This window comes from Polypterus senegalus, chromosome 8, assembly GCF_016835505.1.
Source record: "Polypterus senegalus isolate Bchr_013 chromosome 8, ASM1683550v1, whole genome shotgun sequence".
Taxonomy (NCBI): Eukaryota; Metazoa; Chordata; class Cladistia; order Polypteriformes; family Polypteridae; genus Polypterus; species Polypterus senegalus.
In genome coordinates this window covers 7,775,552-7,792,726 of record NC_053161.1, presented here as the reverse complement: position 1 = coordinate 7,792,726, position 17,175 = coordinate 7,775,552, and the positions used below count along the sequence as shown (strand labels likewise).

The 17,175-nt window shown below is 37.0% G+C and overlaps 1 protein-coding gene across 1 annotated transcript in view; it reads right to left on the bottom strand.

Moving 5' to 3' along the window:
- The window catches only part of b4galnt3b (beta-1,4-N-acetyl-galactosaminyl transferase 3b), a 196,392-nt gene that overhangs the window by 94,213 nt on the left and 85,004 nt on the right, over positions 1 to 17,175 (bottom strand). Inside the window, exon 2 of the mRNA XM_039760655.1 lies at positions 6,521 to 6,618. Coding sequence (XP_039616589.1) covers positions 6,521 to 6,618 — 98 coding nt within the window. The remainder of the gene's footprint in view (positions 1 to 6,520; positions 6,619 to 17,175) is intronic.

The window sequence follows — 17,175 nt, the reverse complement described above, 5'->3', positions numbered from 1 at the left end:
GGGTGGCTTGAACTTATCCTGGCAGCATCACTCTCACACACACTCCCACAGGGCCAATTAGGAATCCCTAATTAATATTTTTTTTATAATTATATAAATTAACTTGTATGTGTAAGGGGGTTTAGAAGGAAAGCTGGAGGACCCAGATGAGACATTCACAGACATGGAGAGAACATAAAAACTCCTCACCAATAACAATTAAGTACAAGATACAAGCCCAAGATACTTGTTCTGTGAGGTGGTAATGGCAACATCCAACCTACACAGATAAAAATGTACAATTTTAAGTGCAGCAGGCAGAGAGGAGTCTGCTAGGGCAGATGGTGTTGTGAAAAACGAGCAAGTGGGAAGGCGGAGAAGGATGTGCAAACATAAAAATGGTTGCAATATTACAAACCAAATTAGAGAATCTAAAGGTGTTGAAGGGATAGAGAAAATAGGAAGTTGGAAAGTACAGAAGGGAAATGGATATGAAATTACAGATATGTTGAGAGAACTGAGAAATGTATAGTAGGGAGGGAGGTGAAAACACAGTAGCAAGAAAGTCAGAGGACCAGGAAACTTAGAAACAACATGCTGAAAGTACTGAAGACAGACATAGGAGGAATGAAAAGAAACAATAATAGCAGCTCTGACTCTATGGTCTGTTAAGCAGGGAACACCAACAAAGATGAACTGAAAAAAATGATGATTCTGGTCAGAGTGGCATGTCAGAATGTAACTGTGTAACCTTGCCCAGCTGTAGTCAATATAACCTAAAATATGTAACCTAGACACACTGGGAAAATTATTAGGAACAGCTGTATATCTGCTTACCCGTGAAATGATTTAATCAGTTAATCATGTGATGGCAGCACAACGCATAAAGTCATGCAGATACAGGTCAAGATCATCAATTAACGATCATATCAAACACTAAAACATATGATCTTCATGATTTTAAAAGTAGCATGCTTGTTGGTGCCAGATGAACTGGTTTGAGTATTTCAGTAGCTGCTAATCTCCTGGGATTTTCAAACACAATTGTCTCTAGAGTTTACCCTGGAAAAACTGAAAAAATAAATGTATGGAAATGCCTTGATGAAGAGAGAGAGTGAGATCAGAGGAGAAGGGTCAGGCTGGTCCTAGCTGACAGAAAGGCTAAGATAACTCAGATAACCACAGCAACAGTGAGCAGAAAAGCATAATAGAATGCACAATACATTGATCATTGAGGCAGATGGAGTTCCAGAATGTCAGGTGCCACTTTTGTCAGCCAGGAACTGAATGCCAAGGATGCAATAGGTACAGGCTAACCAAAACTGGAGAGTTGAAGACTGCAAAAATGTAGCATGGTCTGATGAATCTGGATTCCTGCTGAGGTATACAGAAGATGGAGCAGATTTTGATGCCAACAGCTTAAATCTACAGTATGTACTCAACCAGTTGTGTGTCAACAATCCAGGCTGACGGTGGAGGTGTAATAATATTGGGAATGTTTTTGGCACACTTTGGGCCTGTTAATACTAATCAAACTTAATTGAATGTCACTGTGATTATGAGTAGTATTGCCAACCATGTTCTTGTCTTCACAGACATAATTTATGCATATTCTAATGGCTAATTCTAGTATGAAGATGCACCATCTCACAAAGCAAAGATTGTTTCAAACTGGTTTCATGAACATGACAATGAGTAAAGTGTAATTCAGTAATCGTCTCAATCACCAGACCTAAATCAAACAGAATCTGGTAGAATGGGAAATTCGAGGCATGAATGTGTAGCCCACAAATCTGGAGAATGTGTGCGATACAGTCACATAGGAATGTTTCCAACATCTTGTTGAATCTATGCCATGAAGACGTAAGGTGGTTTTGATAATAAAAGAAGGTCTTACCCAGTATTAGCATAGTGTTCCTAATAATTTAGGAAATTATTTTATATTGTCTCACAGATCTAAATTTAAAAGCTTCCATATTCTAATTAGCTTCTCAAGAAAGGCATGGCCAACCAGTACAACCAAACCTTGGGCTAATAAATGACTAATAATTATAAAACACCAAACTTCCATCCATCCATTTTCTAACCCGCTGAATTACGAACACAGGGTCACGGGGGTCTGCTAGAGCCAATCCCAGCCAACACAGGGCACAAGGCAGGAACCCTTACAAAGAGCTAAAGTTACAAAGTAACAGGGCTTAAGATGTACATTGTGCAGTTAATTTTAAAAGAATCTAAATAAATAAGCTATAACTTAAACCACCAATGTGTCTGGCTATGAGTCAATAGTGAAATGTTCAGTCTCAGTGCCAAGCCTTATTTATTATTATTTCAGAGTACACCAATGGGAAGCTGCAACAGAGGATAAGAGAATAAAGGGAAACTCCAATCGCCTCAGCCTTTGACTCCACATACTCAAAACACCTTAGCCTGTTGTACCAGAGTACACCTCCAGTCTCCGCCACACGGTCTTTCTGTAAAATCAGCTATTATGTTCCTTTCATTCTGTAACACTCCACACATACATATGATCATTCTGATCCGTTTCCAGATATTTTTCATTTTATACCCTCATTGGCCATATCCGACTCTAATACTGATCCTCACACAGCTTTCAAAAACCTTTCCCTTCAACGCCAAAGAGACTTCATTAGAATGAGGAACACCTTGTGGAATTTCTGTCATGTAGCTCTCATCACCTGCTGTACTTGCACCACCATCTGCACTCAACAGGTCATCTAGTTAGCAGAACATCCCTTCTTTCTCCAAAACAAATCTACTGCCAAAATCTAAATTTGAACTTGACATCAGGATTCTACATCCATCTCAAACAATTTTTATAAACACAGGTCATGCTCTCCATCTACACACTACCCTTCAAACCACCACATCATTTACACACCCACATCTGGAAAACAACAAGTTTCTTCCAACACACGTACTACACATGCTACACCATAGACAAGTGGGAAATTTCAGATAATAACACTGAGAACAAAAGCTTATGTTGTAAGGTCTAGGATTTACTGTTACCACCTAGATGTGTCCAGCAGCTAAGTAACATTGTCCCATGAGACCACCATTTGTTTTCTTTGCAGTCATAAACATGCTTCTGAAACATACAGGCCTGCTGTTCATATTTTTTAAACTGAGAACTTTGCAGTTTTGAAGTGGACAACGTAATACGTTTGAAGGTATATGATTCACACATTAACTGATGTCCCAATGACATGCGCTACTAAGGAGATACAGTGTTCTATTTAACTAATTAACAAATACAGTACAGATCAAAGCAACAAAGTAAATGTGACAAGTGATTGTATGCCACTATTGCAATAAGCAAACAAATAACATGAAAAATGCAAAAGTTATTTGTTAATACAAGTGCTGAATTCCCAGTTAAAAAAATTATATTTGTCTATCTATACATTAAATATGGATTGTCACATCCAAAGCTGATTCACACATTACATCTAATAGATTACACATTGAAAATGTGTGGCTGGATGGATGGGTGGGTGGATACTCTAAACTGCAAATTTAAAAAAAAACAACAAAAAAAACCCAGTATTTTGAAATTGCTGCATGAACAGTTTACTGACTTAAAACATGAAACTAAGAATCATAACTAGAATTAAGGAGTACAGCAATGTAACTCCATTTCTTAAGTAGTTACATTAGCTTCAAGTTACGTTTATAGCAGATTTCAATATGCTTGTTAGAACATATACTGTAAACTCATAAGCAGGTTATCCCAATTCGACTACCTTATTCAATCAATATCATACTCCAAAGTAAACACTATGTTCTTAAGATATAAATGCAAAGAAAAACAAAATTATTGCAAGAGGCTACCCATACTTTTATGCCAATATTAAATTGCATCATTGACCTCATCATTTAAAAATTAAAATGTGGCATGGTATACATGTTTTAAAGATTCCAATAGGGAAATCACATTGTTTTATAATTATCAAAATAAATATTGTGTTTGAAAAATACTAGAGATTGTTCACATTCTCTCTCTCCTTTGTGTCTTCTTGTGGCATTTCATGTCATTTCTATTTTGCTTAATTGAATGGAGTGGATTCAGCTTTGTCAATGATGGGTCTAGTGCTAGATTTTAATAGTTTGCTTGTGGTATGGTGCATTACAAACTGCCCCAAATGGGAAGGACTAGATGGATTGTTCACAACAGGAGTTTGTAGTCTATTAAATATAAATGTTTTGAAAACCATAATAGTGAAAAATGTACATTTCAGTGCAAATGTTGCATTTATGCAGTATGTGTCCTGATATTTAAATTTGTGTTTATTCTGAATGTCATTTGCTAAAATAATGAATTCTAAAATCATTTAAAGAAATTTTTACAACAATTAGAAACTAAAGTAAACGCAGACAAATGCAAAATTAGTTTTATATAGACTAGGAGGCTCTGCCCCCTGCTCACTTCACTCGCGTATGGGGAAGCGGATGTACAATTTAAACAAATTGTTATTTTCATGGGAATTGTTACATATGCATAATAGACCTAACTATTATTCATTACAGCGAGTAATTAAACATTGTAAAATGTAATAAATCGAAAGAAAATTATGTTTCATGTGGCGTGCGAGGTATTTGTTGCTTTATACATTTTTTTTTCTGTTTGGCTTTGAAATTAACACGCAAATACTTTTTAAACTTACACTTTTACTGTAAAACCAGTAAAAAACAATAGTAGGAATTAACTTTTCGTAAATGTTGCTTTGAATTTTGATTCTGTGTTTGGAGTTACATTGTGACAACGCAACATATAACTGCCCGTGAGTGAATATTGTTTCTCTCTCTAATAAATAAACCAACTTTTTTGAATGTTTGTCCCTGTGATTTGTTAATTGTCATAGCAAAAGCTATTCTAACAGGAAGCTGCAATCGTTTTGATATGATTGGCATATCAAGTTCTCCTTTGTTGTCTAATGTTTTCCGCAGAAGATGTACTACATTACCTTTCTTGGATACATCCTTCTTTCTACAGTAATTCGGGCGGTGTTAACGGTTGTAGATATTCTTCGGGATATTGTAAGTTGATATTTTCATCTTCTGCTCGATCACCACCAACTGTTTCAGCAAAGTCTATTGATATGCTTTTAACCAATTTGCTGTGTAACCAATCATTAATTTTGCCATTAATTTGTTTGACTTCATCATTTCACGGTGCTAGGATTGCCTGTGTACTCATTTCTTCTGTTGATAACCCTTTGTGAGGAAATTCATCAGTAAGATTTGGACATAATATGTCTTCCATAATTAGGAACTTAAAGTGAGTAAAATGTAAAAATTTATAAGAGCTGAGAGGGAAGGAAGTGTGTCTGACAAAAACATTCACACGAATGAGAGTTGAGTGGACTATGGGCATGTTTGAATATGTTTGAGAGGAGGGTGTGACTTAAAAAAAAATCTGATGGCAAAAGTCTCGTCTTGCGGGACTTGAAAAAATCTCTTCAAAAAAGTCTGATCGCAGGATTTTTTTTTCCATATAGAGAGATTTTCTTTTATATCATGGTGTGAACCAAAGGAAGCAGTAAGGCGCAATTAGTCTGTTCACAAAACTTTTTCTCAAGCTAGAAAGTATAGGCAAAAAAGCATGGAACAAAACTTTTCATATTGGAATTTAAATGTGATTAGCTCAGCCTGATGGAGGATCTGAGCTGAAGTGCTCCAGCAGTGCTGCTGGTTGGCATTTCATATTTATTTTCATCAAATGCAAATTCTAAATGACAAACTGAAAATTAAACTGTTGATTTCTATAGTTTGAGTACAGGTAGGCAAGCTGATTTTCTCAGGGTCAGTTAGGTGATGGGAGACTGATCCATCAATCTTGTGGTTTACATGCTAAAACCTTAGCCACACTGCTTTGCCTGCCAGCTCTTTCCATAAAAGGAGACATACTGAAGCAGTTCAACTTTCCAATATAGCTCTAACTAATACTTTTGATTGTGTGTTTCTCTCCATTTTAGGGTCAATCAAAAATTATAAACCTGAGTTTGCTTAAATTTTATTGGAACATCATTAAACATTAATGTATGTTTCAAAGGGATAATTACGGTAAGTCAGCCTTTTTTGGGTATTCTGATAGTTTATTATGATTTATTTACTCCTAATCAAGCCTGTGGGTCTGACATACAGCATTGAGTGTTGTTTGCCTTGTGTCTACTCCATTTGTTATTAATTGAAAGCATTAAGACACAATAAAGGAAGAGAGGAAAAGAGTTAAGCATTTAAAGCAGTGGCAAGAATACAAATATATCAAATCTTTATATTAATGTAATTCTCACACTACTCTGTGTCTAAAGGTATAATGAGAAAAAAAAGACCAGCTAACTATACAATGAGATTGGGAGGAAAAATAAACTGAAGCTATAGGGGGTTCATAGAACTGAACTTGAGATGCACTGGAATGCCAGATTTCTTTGATTACATGTTTAAACATCTAATCCAATTTTTGCTTAACTTAGTATTTTACTTTCCAGAAATCTTAGGATTTACTCATCTGCCATACCGGAACAGCTCTGCGTTGCTGGGGTATTTTTGGATTGCCATCTTCTCTTCTTATAGATTCGCCCACAAAAACCCCACCCGGTGGATACCGTCCAATATCTACAAGAGAGAAGAAAAATACTTTCAATGAAGAACAACAACATACATACATAACAAAATTCAATAAAGAAAGAAATATTAACTATAGCTACATACCCAACATTTTCACTATCTTTTGGGGAGGTTAGCATTAGTCAAGAACTCGGTTAAAAAGGCAAAAGTACCCGAATTATGAAAAACTCAGTTTTAAAATGTGGCATCTTTTGAACGTCCAGTCAAAGTTCAGGGCTTATCTTAAACAGAACCTGTAAGACAGGTATGGAGTTTAAGATTTTAAAATACACTGAGAATTCATAAGAAAATGAATGACAAGAAAAATTAAAACTATAGAAAAACTCTTAAGATTTAAACTGATGCACACCAAACAACATGCTAATAAATGGGATACTCTAAATTACCACACTGCTTAGAGTTGGTTCCTGCCTTTTGGGAAAACTCTCTGCACTCCTAAACATGGATTAAGTGGGTTCAGAAAATAAGGAATAGAATGTGTTAGTTTTGAAAGCAAGTCTTTTTAAACTGAAAGCAAATTGAAAACGTTCATTAAGGCCAAATCATTACTTCTGTTGTGATACACTTGTTACTTGTAATATCACACTCCAGTAAGTTGAGAGAATGAGATACACAAATCAGAACAAAAACTGTACCTGAAAAAAAAAGAACACAAGTCTAAAAATCTTTACACTAATTTATCAATTTAAAAAAAAAAAGAAAAAGAAAAAAAAAATCTGTAAAAAATACACTGAAGAAGAGAATTACCTATATATAAAACATACAATGCCAAAATCCAAGCTGTTAGAATCACCATGAGTCTGGAACACAGTGTATCCATGCAATTAAAACATTTTAAATGATTTTTACTATAACAAATAACACTCAGCAGGCATTATCCCACAATGCCTCAGAGTCCAATGTACTGTTGTCCAGTATCTCTCAGCTTAATGGTTTCTAAACTTGCTCCTGATAAATGTTCATTCATAATTATAATAGTGACTTCTCATTAAATAAAAAAAAAAGTATCAAAAGCACCATGTCAACTGAGGTGAACCAACAAATTGTCTAAAGGAATCTAATACACAAACTATCTATGATAAAGCAATCGTAAATTACAAAAACACCACGATGTGTTATGAAAAAGATGAGCATAAATACACTTCCAGTTTGATGAACTAAAGATTCTGAAAAGGGTACTAGAAACATAAAAAAAGGAACACTACAAACGCTGTGCATTGCCTCCTAAAAAAACAAAAAGTTATACAAGAATATTGTATACGATTTTGGTGCATTTTAGAAATACAATAAAATAAACTAAACAGGTTGCTCATTTAAAAGTAATTCACCTTATTTTACTCTTACAAACTAATGTAATGCTATCATAGCTGCTTAGCTGGGTTAAGTTAATAATTTTATTAAACTGAACATTTTCAAATCTGATGTGTGTGTGTGAAAACAAAGACAGACTCCAAAAATGATATTACTGATCCACTAAGGGAAGAGTCTGCTTCTATAAACAGCTAACTTAACAAATCACTACATACAACTACAAAAATTGAATATAAAGAAATCAGGCTATTATCCTGTGAAAATTTCTGCTTCACAGATGATGTGTCTTTATGTCACCAAAGGCTAGTACATCAAAGATACTTGTACACCACCTTGAATACATGCCAAGACCATATAAGGATACAAGACAATTCTGCTCAGATAATTTTTTTTGCAAGATGATTTATATAATTTGTAATTCCAAATGAAAACAAAGAAATTAAAGAAAAACTAAAGAAATGGTGATAAACTTTGCAAAAAGGAAGACTGTAGTGCCCCTTTCTCAGATACATGAAAAACCAGTTTGGTGACTCACATCCTACAAAAATTTAAGTAGTCCAGGGTGGTGATTATCACATTGACTACACTTAAAAAAAATCCAAAAGAGGCTATTTTTGTTTTCTGAACTGAATGACTTCATGGTCAGATACATTAACCGTGTACTAATATATCTGGTTTTAGAGAGTATTTTCTCTTCTTTAATGATCTGAATACCTGAAATGCTTTAATGCTCACAATAAACTGCAATGCATGAATAATGCAGGGAGTAAAGGAAAGTAAGTCGCAGTGGTTGATCAAATGTCAGTAGAACAGCTACGGTGTAAACATACCTTGTCCCCAAAAAAGCTTCATCAAATATTTATAATTCCTCTTCAATCGTGGCACTATAGTATGCAATCAGTTCTAGCAGTTTGAATTCTGCTGCTCTGCAGATACACGAGACCATTTATATCTTCAGCAATAAGCTTCACTCTTCTAGAACTTGAATGTTGATTCTGACTAAGTGATTGTTCCAACGCGCCCCCCTTTTCCTTAAGGTTTTGTGATGAAATTGTAATAGAAGTAACTGAATGAGTTTATCATTCAGGGAAAATAAAGTTCACGAGTGTCACTGACCTTAAAAAGACTGTTTTACTGTAAATAATTTTACATGCCCTGAATGACAGGAAAACAGAAGACTTCAAATTATTCTTATATAGCAATCTTCCTCAAGATGAGATCAGAGCAGTTACATGATTCACAAAACTAAAAACAACAACAAGAAAAATACACAACCAAACAATACTCAAATACACAAGTGTATTCAAGGGGAGACCCAAAAATTCACAGAATTGTCATATATTAGAACTTTATTATACAACTTATGGCACCTCCCTTTCTGTCCCCTTCAAAATTGTCCCCTAAAGATGTAATGCACTTGTCCCAGGGATTCTTACATTCCTAGAAATGTTTCTTGTACTCCCTCTTTTGTTATTGTATCTGGCAATTTCTTTTCCCCGATTTCATCATGGTAGCAGATCATCTTTCCTTCAGTCTCCATTTTAATTTCGGCAACAAAAAAAAAAAAAGTCACAGAGAGCGAGATTTTACAAATAAGTAAAGTTTGAAGCAAAAAACATATTGCTTTTGTTCAAAAACTGTTTTGAACAATGCGGTGAGTGTGCTGTCATGATGCAGTGGTTTGCAGGTGTGTGGTCATGGTGCAAAATTAAGTTTTGCATGCACCTCTGCTCCAGATGTTTGTTTCCTGATGGTTACCTCTAGATGCCTCAGCAGTTTAGTGCAATGTATTAACAGATTAACAGTTTGCTTATGGAGAAAAACTCTTTATAAACACGCATGTTTATGTGGAAAAACGTGATTATCATTGTTTTGATGTTCAATGACCTGACATGCTTTTTTCAGCTTTAAGGGAAACAGTGTGATTGTAGAATAAATGTCAAAAAAATATGTATCTTGGTCAACTAATCAGCATAGTGCCACTTGGCAGACTGATTAACAAGACTGTAGGCATGCAATACTTGATAGTTGATAACTACACCCTATTCCTGTGCTATTGACAGATTCTGGAAATTCTGGGGTTCCACTATGAACAACTTGTTACCGGTTACCAAATTCCTCAGCTACATCCCTGGCCATCAATCTATGGCAGAACTAAAAAGACGTCATACTCTGATTACTTAGATTTGACTTGACGTTAAATTCTCTCAGTAAATATTGTTTGAGCCAAGGCCTCCTTAAACCAACATCGAAGATGCCTGTACCTGCCCTACTTTGTGTCACTCTCGAGTTGCTCTCGAGTTCCATTTCTAGGTACCGACTTAATAACTGAGGCAGCACACAAAGTCACTTTTTAATTATTTCATAGCAAACTGTAAGGCACAGACTGTGAAATCAAAGTGGCAAAAGTGGAGTGACCTATTTAAATAACTTTCAATCTGTAGTTGTGCCCGTCTCTTAGGCCAAGCTCAGTAATATTTGTATCACATGACGTGGATGGCAGCTGATAGAGGAGTTTACTTGAGAGGACTTCCCACCAATGATGGGGGAGGGCCTTCAATTCAAATGCTCAATCTTGTTTCAGCATGTTTCACTTTTGTTCATAAGAAGATTATTGGAAATGGTTTAACAATTTTTGAACAAAAATGTATGATTGGGAAGCTGTGAGCAACAATTGGATACTTGACATATGGATTACGCAAAACGAACAATGAGTTTTTTCATGGGCATTTTGATATTGTTAGCTGTTGCTCAGCATTGGTCCCCATTGAAGCTTATTGTACCAGGAATTGAGGCAATTTGTCCTCAGCAAAAAATACAAAATTACATGGTGATAGATTTTAAAATACATACATAAAATGTTGGGTGTATTGGGAGTACAGTAATCCCTCGCTATATTGCGCTTCGACTTTCGCGGCTTCACTCTATCGCGGATTTTAAATGTAAGCACATCTAAATATATATATCACAGATTTTTCACTGGTTCGCCGCTTTCTGCGGACAATGGGTCTTTTAATTTAGGTTACATACTTCCTCAGTTTGATTGCCCAGTTGATTTCATACAAGGGACGCTATTGGCGGATGGCTTAGAAGCTACCCAATCAGAGCATGTATTGCATATTAACTAAAACTCCTCAATGCCATAAGATATGCTTCCCGCGCTGTGCTTGTTTGCTTCTCTCTATCTTTCTCACTCTCTCTGCCTGACGGAGGGGGTGTGAGCAGAGGGGCTGTTTGCACAGAGGACACGGGCTCTCCTTTACAAAATGCCGCTTTATCACGGTGCTTCTGTATACTTAAAAGCATGTATTGATTTTTTGATTGTTTGCTTTTCTTAGCGAGCGCTATCTCTGACATTCTCTGCTCCTGACGGCGCTCCTTTGAAGATGATACGTTTGCTTTCTTTTAATTGTGAGAAAGAACTGTCATCTCTGTCTTGTCATGGAGCACAGTTTAAACGTTTGACTAAAGGGTGTTATTTCATGTCTAGAGGGCTCTAATAATGTTAACAGGGTGGGAGAGTTTATAAGGGCTTAAAATATATAAAAATAACCATACAAACATATGGTTTCTACTTCGCGGATTTTCACCTATCGCGGGGGGGTCTGGAACGCAACCTCCGCGATCGAGGAGGGATTACTGTATTTCTTTAGCACAAATTCAAAATTTACTTGTTTCAAACTGTATGCCCATTTCTGATTTTATAGGTTCTACATAACTTTAACAACTAGAAGAAAAAAAAAAAAGTCAGATGATGGCTTAGGGCCACAGAACACTTGCATGTGGGCCATTTAACAATGATCCCGACTTTAGATTAACAACAGGCTCACAGCTTTACACTGCTTCAAGGACTTTAGAACTGGGTTAAGTACGTTTGAAAATGTTATGTCAGAAAAATAAACAAACTGTGGCTTGCCATCAGTGCATTTTTGTATCTTCTCTGTCTGTGTTATGCAATCAGCTACTTGCAAAAGGCCTAGCCAACTTTAATAAATAAATCCAGACAAAGTCGCATAATGTCTTTGCTGAGCATGTTGCTCTTGCCTAACTAAACAGCAGCTCAGACAATGAGACAGAGATGCAGAGGCAACATTTGGGGGTTGCTGATAAAAAAAGTCTTTAAAACAAATTTTAACTTTCCTTTTTAGAAGGAAGGAGGGATGGAAGTGCCAAATATTCTCACTTCTAGGACTTGCACTACATACAAATACCATTGTCTTCTAGCCATTTAAAAATGTTGCTTGTAATTCTCTTTTAAAGGGAATGAGTTTCAAGCCAAGACCACTGATAGACTTATGTTACGGTCTCCAAAAAAACTGCTGGAGTGATTTTCATGAAACATGTTCCTCATTGGTGGACTACAAATACTGTAGGGTGAAACCAGCTGTAACCCACCCCCTTCTTTGTGACCTTGCGGTCCTGTATGCAGGTTATCATCCAGTTGACACTCAGAACGACCACCAGAGAGCGAACTGGAGGTGACTGCCAGCATTCTTTATGTTTGAGCGCCACCGCGCCCCTGTTGCTTTTGAAATTAGAGTTCTGTGTGTGTGTGTGTGTCTGGCCCAGAAGTCAGGGTGAGGGCTCCAGTTCAAAGGATACGCAAGACAGGCCAGAACACTGGCAAAAGAAAACCTCCTAAGAAAGACAGTCGCTTAGCTGCTAATGCACAAACGTTTTGAGCACTTCAGCAACATGAATCCTTCCAGAAGAGAGATGCCCAGAGTAATTCTGACGATTTAAATACTTTCTAGGATCCTGTGCTTTTAACAGCACAGGCTTACACAGTTAGTATATACCAGGCGACTGCCAGCATTCTTTATTTTTGAGCTGCATCGTGCCCCTGTTGCTTTTCAAACTAAATAGAGCTGGCTGGTTCCGAGCATCAACTAGATAACAACATACATAAAAGACCGCAAGACAAGGACATTAGTGAGTTTATGTTTCTTAATTTAAAAAACACAACATTAAAAATAAATTGTGTTTTTCTCAAACAATTAAAAAAAAACACAAGGGCGAACTGGAGGTGACTGCCAGCATTCTTTATGTTTGAGCACCACCGCACCCCTGTTGCTTTTTAAATTAAATACGGTTGGCCGGTTCCGAGCGTCAACTGGATAACATACAGACAACACTGCAAGACAAGCACATTAGTGAGTCTTTATCCATCCCGCTATATCCTAACTAAAGGGTCACAGGGGTCTGCTGGAGCCAATCCCAGTCAACACAGGGCGCAAGGCAGGAAACAAACCCTGGGCAGGGTGCCAGCCCACCGCAGAAAGCCCACGCAGACACGGGGAGAACATGCAAACTCCACACAGAGAGGATATGGGAAGCGAACCCAGTTTTATTGTTTGTTAATTTATTTTTAAAGTTGTGTTTTTTTTAATTATGTTTTTCTCAAACAATTAAAAAAAAAACTTTACTTTCGTCCCGGGCAACGCTGGGTATTTCAGCTAGTATATATTAGAAAGATAAATTGGACCACAGTTATGGAGACATTTATTCGGAAGGAAAGAAATCAGAATTGTGATATTTAATTCACATTGTGTAATGACATGCATCTAGTGTTTAATAATTTATCTACCAGAGTAAGAAAGAAAGTAGCAAACATGTTGAAACAAGTCTGGGCATGCTGTGACATGTCTCAAGGTTACTTGTGCACAGTTGTGGCTCAGTGCGGGTCTAATATTCCAAGAGACAGGATGTCAGGAGGGTCCTTGTGCAAATCAAGTAAGAAAATGCTAGATTTGGAGCAACGTTCAATGATAAAATTTTTCACAAAAGGAAAAATGACAAAGGAGATTCATGAACACATGACTGCAGTCTATGGTTAGTTAGCCCCATCATGCTACAAAGTAAAATTTTGAAGCAAGCAATTTAAGTGTGGTTGAGAGTCTATTGAAGATGACACTCACAATGGACGACCTGTAGAAGCAACTACCACAGAAATGTGGAAAAACTCAAGGATTTAATTTTGTTAGTCGAATTATGGTTTCCCAAACAGCTAAAGAAATGGGCATCTTGGCTGGTACAATTTGGAAAATAATTCATGAAAAGTTGGGCATGTCAAAGGTCAGTGCAAGATGGCTTCCAAGAATGCTGATGCCATGTCAGAAGGCTCCACTGCTATCATGAGAACTTGGGAAATGCCGTGTGAAGACAAAGTGATTTTTTTTCATCATTTGGTAACTGGAGATGAGATCCTAAGTCCAAAATGGAGTCTTCCCCCCACCTCAAAAAAGTTCAAGACAGAAAACCTGCAGCAAAGTCATGGTAACTGTCTTCTTGGACATTGAAGGACTTTTGCTTCTGGAGTTCATGCCACACAAGCCAACCATAACTGGCGAGAGTCATGCCAACACAATGAACGCTTTGCGGGAATCAATCAAGGAGAAAAGAGAAGGAAAGCTTACAGCAGGCATTCTGCTTCTTCACGACAATTAACTGGTTCACATGTCACGCCAATCACAGGCTGCCATCCAAGAATGTGGGTTCCAGCAACTGAACCATCCACCCTATAGCCCTGACCTGGCTCCCTCAGATTATTTGCTGTTCCAAGTTTTGAAGAAATCACCACTTGAAAACTGCTTTCCACGGAAAGAAGAAGTCAAGGCAGCTGTGATGTCCTGGTTTGATGGTCAAACATAAGATTTTTTTCTTCAAAGGGGTAAAAAGTCATTGCAGGAAAAGTGGATAAAGTGTATGGAGTTATCAGGGGACTATTCTGAAAATTAAAACAAAAATATTTTGAAAGCTCTCTTCTTTCCTACTAAGGTAGTTAAATTACTGAACACCCCTTGACTGTCCCCAAGGCTTGGTGTGGGGTATTATTCTAGCTACAGAATTGTGAACATGCTATTATTTCAGTGTTTCTCTTCCACATTTCGTGTGTGTGCTTTGGTATGTCCTTTGAAGGACTTGCACTCTGTACAATGTTGGTTCTAATGCTTCTAGAGCAGGCTCTGGGTCTTCACAACTCTTGTTAGAAATAAAAGGGGTTATGTTTTAAGATGGTTATTTTAAAGTTAAGTTTAACATTTTTTAACCAAACAAACTCAATAATGCACTTTTAACATTCATAGCTCACACAATTTTTATTGAAAGTTTAATTGGACATTATACATGGAAAACATCTATGTTTTGTAGGATTGCACCTTCTATGAGTAGTCATTACATGATTCAGGAGACTCTTAGACATGGTACAGAAGGAGGAAGGGGGAAAAAAAAAAACCACAGCAATTCATAGACAGCAACTTTAATAGCCACATCAATGCCACTTTTTGTTTACAGGCACAAACCCAGTCACTAGTGGCATATGAACTATGAGGTCACCAGTCAAACTATTAGCCATCCTGTACAGGCACTTTAATGTCTACGCTTCTGGCACATGTAATAGGACCAATAGCTATTACACCACTAGATTTAGGTACAGTTTTTATGCACAAGTCACAGGACTACTCAACAACTGTATGTACAGACAACTGATATACCCGATTAGTGTTCCTTATATATTATTACACCAATCAGCCACAACATTAAAACCACAGTTGACCTGAATAACATGCATTATCTCACTACAATAGCACCTGACAAGGGGTGGGATATATTGGGCAGCAACTGAATAGTCAGTTTTACAAGGTGATGTGTTGAAAGCAGAAAAAATTAGCAAGTGTAAAAACTGACAAGGGCCAGATTGTGATGGTTAGACAACTGAGTCAGAGAATCTTCAAAATAGCAGGTATTGGGAGTATCCCCAGTATACAGTTGTTAGTACGAAACAAAACTGGTCTAAGGTCATGAGCACCCAAGGCTCATTAATGCATGTGGGGAGCAAGGGTTGTCCTGTCTGGTCCCATCCCACAGAACTGTTACTGTAGCACAAATTGATAAAAAAAAACTCAATGACAGCCATTAGAGAAAGATGTCAGAACACACCATGCATCACAGCTCGCTGCATAGGGGTAGACAGATCAGAGTGCCCATGCTAACCCCTGTTCACCATGAAAAGTGCCTACAATGGACATGTGACTGTCAGAACTGGACCATGAAGCAATAGAGGAAGGTGGCCTGATCTGATGAATCACCTTTTCTTTTAGATCACAGAGAGCCAGGTCTGTGGGAGTCATTTGCCTGGGGAAGAGATGAGCAGCAAGATGCACTATGGGAAGAAGTAAACTAGCAGAGAATGTGTGATGCTCTTGGCAATGTTATGCTGGGAAACCTTGGTTCCTGGTATTCATGTAGATGTGTTGCAGATCACATACATTCTTTCATGGCTTTGGTATTCCCTTGATGGCAATGGCCTCATTTCAGCAGGATAATGCACCCTACCACACTACAAAAATTCTTCAGGAATGGTTTGAGGAATATGACAAATAATTCACTGTGTTGACTTGGTTTCTAAATTCTCCAGAACGCAATCCGATTGGGTATTTGTGGTATGTGCTAGAAAAACAAGACCAATCTCCTGCAACTTATAGGACTTAAAGGATCTGCTAACATTTTAGAAACACAAACCACAGGACAACTTTAGGAGTCTTGTGGAATCCATGACTTGATGGGTCAGAGCTATTTTGGGGTGATAAGGGGAACCTAAGCAATATTAGGTGGTCTTTTGTTTGGAGCAAATTTTAAAACTTAACACCTACACTCCTATGAAAGCAGTAAATAAAAACAAACAGTTCTATTTTTCTTGACCCTACTAAGAGTTTCACTGTTTTCAAACTCATTCAACTCAGTATTAAAAGCAATGCAAACATACAGACTTATCCTGAAAATGCAGGTTAGGTAAAAAGGGCACAGCTTTTCACAGTTCTCAAATTTCACTGAAGGAATACAATTACACTGCCGGTTTCTCCTGATCTCTACCCATCTGCATTGACAAAGGTTTAAAATTAGTATTCTGACGTTTAGCTGGACATTCCTCTGCATGCTTCATATTTCATTGCTTGAACACTCTAGTTTCAAACAATCAACTGCTAGAATAGGACGATTTTATATTTCTTTTTTCAATTCATTCACTTTTAAAAATATAAGATAGCTAATGCTAAAACATGCAGACAACAAAAATTATAAAAGCAAAATTATACAACCCTAAAATTCAGCAAACATATTTAGACTAATAACTGCAGGTTGCTGCCAATTTTAGCTTTAGCTAATTTTTTTAAATATATAAAATATATATACATAATGCCCTTAATTTAACAGGTTAATACTGCTGTAGAAGAAACA